Source organism: Anastrepha obliqua, chromosome 3, assembly GCF_027943255.1.
Source record: "Anastrepha obliqua isolate idAnaObli1 chromosome 3, idAnaObli1_1.0, whole genome shotgun sequence".
Lineage (NCBI taxonomy): Eukaryota > Metazoa > Arthropoda > Insecta > Diptera > Tephritidae > Anastrepha > Anastrepha obliqua.
In genome coordinates, this window is record NC_072894.1 from 67,394,857 (window position 1) to 67,398,972 (window position 4,116).

At 38.5% G+C, this 4,116-nt stretch overlaps 1 protein-coding gene across 1 annotated transcript; it reads right to left on the minus strand.

Annotated features, from left to right (window-relative positions):
• Positions 1-1,660: 1,660 nt before the first annotated feature.
• On the minus strand, positions 1,661-2,551 carry LOC129242675 (serine protease 1-like). The gene is made up of 2 exons (XM_054879461.1): positions 2,286-2,551; positions 1,661-2,219 (listed from the first exon to the last, which is right to left on the minus strand). The coding sequence occupies exons 1-2, from the start codon at positions 2,540-2,542 to the stop codon at positions 1,661-1,663; spliced, it is 816 nt and encodes a 271-aa protein (XP_054735436.1). The 5' UTR covers positions 2,543-2,551.
• Positions 2,552-4,116: the final 1,565 nt, after the last annotated feature.

Consider the following 4,116-nt stretch of genomic DNA (forward strand, 5'->3'; position numbering starts at 1 on the left):
TTATTTCTTAACTCTTGTCTTCCTTTACAGCATCTCAATTAGGCTACGCCCAACTTTTCATATGTATTCTCATTAAGGAGTGTCTTATTAGAACTCCCATAGCACCAGAATGCCTTATTTTCTAAGAGACTCCAAAAGGGTTTTTCTGCCGTTTACCTGTGAAGAGAATAATTGTGAGCATATGAATATGTAGGAATTCGCTCTCCTAATTACTGAATATTAGATAAATATTATATATACATAAGTATATTCCCTGTATGTTAACAACTCATAGGTCTTTTAGCAGAATTGATGTCAGTTGCGATATGTTGCCCTGCTGATTTAATGCTTATACTCGTAATCCTTTGGTAATAGTCTTTCTGATGGTACTCAACTGGCTGCTGACTGGTTAAATATTTATATGCTATATGATACCATTTTCGAAATTGCTGCCGAAAACTTCTAAAATTTCCTATGGATTTTCATTTAGCCAACTACTCTAAAGTAGATAGGTAGCTCGTCAGAAACGCTGAAGCTTATTTGGGCTTAAGAGTGTAGAGGGGTCACAAAGACCTTTGTGGTACCCCTAGTTTGGACTAAAGTTCCTTCTCTAATTTCCATTCCCAATGAAACCAATTTCCCTCCCGAATATTTTATAAGATGAGCTATTGCGGATGGCTACGGATTATTGGTATGCCAGACATCCAGAAAGGTAAGAGTTTAGACAACGATAACGAGTTTTGGCAAAGGCGGGACAGTATCATGAAAAGTCGGTTGCGATTTTTGAAGTTTTCACATTCGATAAGTAGGTTGGGTGGCAAACATATTGCCATGGCCCTTTTGAGGTGTGTCAATCGCTACACTAAAACTATTACAAATTTTATAACGTTGTGCTTCTGGCAATGGCAGATCCCAATGAAAAACTTATATTTGTTGATAGAGGACGACATTGTAGGAGAGGTGACGGAGGGATTTTCAGCTACTGTGTTTTCAGAAACATTGTTGATGATGGAGAAAAACCTTTCCCACAGTGAAAAGCAATTGGGCAATTGGATTTTCCCGTGTGCCAAAGTACTTCCATTATTAAAGCACGTATTATACTGATACAGCAAAAATCCCTAATTTCAACGCGCGTTTAATAACAGAAAAAGGTTTTTACTAAGAACGGTCAATAGTCAATGGCAAATCTCCGAGTATATTTCTGTCATGAAAAAGCTTCTCATAAAAACCCATTTGCCGTTCGGAGTCGGCTTAAAACAGCAGGCCCCTCCATTTGTGGAGCATCATAAAAACATATGCCACAAATAGGAAGAAGAGCTCCGCCAAACACCTAACAGAAGTGTACAAGCCAATTATTTACTATTTATCTTTATTTTACTTGTTAAATCAAGTAATTGAGCACATGGGGTGAGATATGTGTCTGCATCGATTTGCATGGCTTTGGGCAATAACCAATATCTCTAAATAAACGGTAACCATTGTTGAATCTACATAGTTCACAACAATCAAAAAATCTAACATTTTACACATTCGCGACAATACAAAAATTCATCGGACATTCCAACTTACTCATAGATATAATAAACTCATTCACAAGCTATTCGCAGCATAATCACAAATTCATAAACAAAAAACTTGGTTTATTCCTTTTATTCAACTTTATTATTTTTCAGACAAAAATTTAGTAGTAAGCGATGCCAGTGACACCTCGAATCCAGTCCAAGTGTTGGCTAACACGTTGGAAACCAGCTGGAAGACCAGCCTGGCAACCGTTAGCAGCAACGAATGAGGTTACACCAACCAACACTTGGTTGTTGTCGACAGCCAATGGACCACCGGAGTCACCACTGCAAGTTGATCGGCCATTGGGAGTGGCAATGCAAATGGTGTTGTCGGTAACAGTGCTCGAGCCATAGACGCTAGCGCATTCACTGTTAGAGATAATCTGGACACTGACATATTGCAAATGATCTTGGCTGTTGCCCGAGGTGGTGCCCCATCCGGATGCGGTAGCCCATTGTCCTTCATAGTTGCTGTATTGGTTGAAGGATGGCAACCTAATGGGTTGAATGTTGTCCGAAGTGGAGACAGAGTGGATCCAAAGAAGGGTGACGTCGTTATTAAGAGTTTGCGAGTTGTAATTCGGGTGCTGGTGGATATCTGCGGAGTGAATGGTAGTGGCATATTGGTTTCCATTGGAACGCACCACACTGCCCAAATATACAGTGATTGCCTCAGCTCTGCAACGAATAAAATAAATAATAAATCAAAAGTTAAAATTAATATTGAGTTTACTTTAAACTTACTGATCCGTACAATGAGCGGCAGTCAGCACCCAGTTGGTACCAATCAAAGATCCACCGCACCAGTACGTGCCGAAACTTTTCTGCAAAAGCAGACCAGCTTGGTAAGGCAGCAAGCCATCCCAGGCATTATCCCCATTGGTGATGCGTCCATCCAAAACGGGAGATGCAGGCAAGTCCTCGATGAAAGCGGTCTTTTCGTAGACCGGAGAGGCGCTGGCAACAGCCACGGCTAAAGCTAAGACAACTAAGAATTTCATGTTGATTGGTTTTATGCAGTCAAACTACTGTGATTACTGCAATTTCACTCAATTCTTTTATACTCATCGCCAGAGTCACTTCGACGGAAATCATAAAAAACGTAGATTATTTCAAATTTAAGAATTTATCACTATAGTCAAATTCTGATTAGAAACGTGTATTGTACAATATTTTTGTAAAAGGGCTATAAATAATTTTTATCGCACAATATGCAATTTAAGTATGCACGTTTCAATAATCAATGAATTTTAAAATAAATCTACATTGTAACTAAAGCATGATCTGGAAGTTTTAAGTGGCTTTAGGTTCTATTAAAAACATGCCTATATCAATTGAAACATCAGAGGTTTATATGGCTAAATATGTGGTAATATTTGAATATGCCAAAAGAAAAATTTAATTCAAACCAAAACCCATATGAAGAAAGTTTTCTTTTTTTCTGTTTGAGGCTGGTAAGGTGGGCTGATCAGTATTGAGGTTTGTTTAAATGCAAATAAGCTGCCAATAGAGTTAAGAAATGATTCGGGGCTTGAAAGTTGTTACCGCATATACCATCTCAAATTGTTTCAATTCGGCCACAAAGCTTTTAGACTAAACGTTGTGTCAAGTTAGACCTTTCGATGCCTTCTTTCTCTAAATATGGTATACCATATAACGAACAGCTGCTGACACTATCGCAAAAATAGCAAATTTCGATTTCGAATATGTATATCGATCTTGCATGATATGTGTTGACAAAAGAACACTATTCCGCTGGTAATAGTTCAATTCACACCTATGCTTCTGCATATTTTTGTTAATTAGATTCCAAAGATCTGTAACTGCTGTCAATATTTCGAGTGACTTTCGACGATATCAGCGTAAGCATGTGGGTCAGAAGGTTCTTTTGCAGTCATTTCGTTTCGCTTGGTTTTCTTTGGTTATTTTCTATCGTTTCTTTGGTATTAAAAGAAAAGTAAATGTGTGCTTTTAAGGAAATAGAGGCTTATGAAGGTGGAACAGTTTTGAATTCAAGCAGCGGTACTCAACTCCCAAGGCAATTAACAACAAAATAGTATAAATTCTAATTTCAAATAATTCAAAAATAGTTTCCTATTATAGTGTGAGTGAATTATGTGTGCAAATTAATATGGCGAGCTTCTTATACATATATATTGGGTTGGGGAAAAAGAAATGTCGTATTTGTGATCGAAATTTGACGCTTTATTTAACGTATTTAGAATTATCCGATTCAAGTCAAATATGCCCCATTTTGTTCGCAAACTTTTTTAGAAACCAACTTCATTATCCCCCCTTTATAAAACCCCCCCCTCCTTATTTGCAAAAAACTCAGACAACAAGTTTTCGCAAGCCTCTTTTGAGGCCAACTTTTTTTCACCAAGGGCGTTTTGCATGGGCCGGAAGAGATGATAGTCACTTGGTGCCAGGTCCAGACTATATGGTGGGTGCGATAGGACATCCCATCCGAGCACCCGTAGCTTCTGGCGGGTCATCAAAGATGTGTGAGGACGAGCGTTGTCGTAGTGGAACACTTCACCATTCCTGTTGACCAATTCTGGCCGCTTCTGGTCAA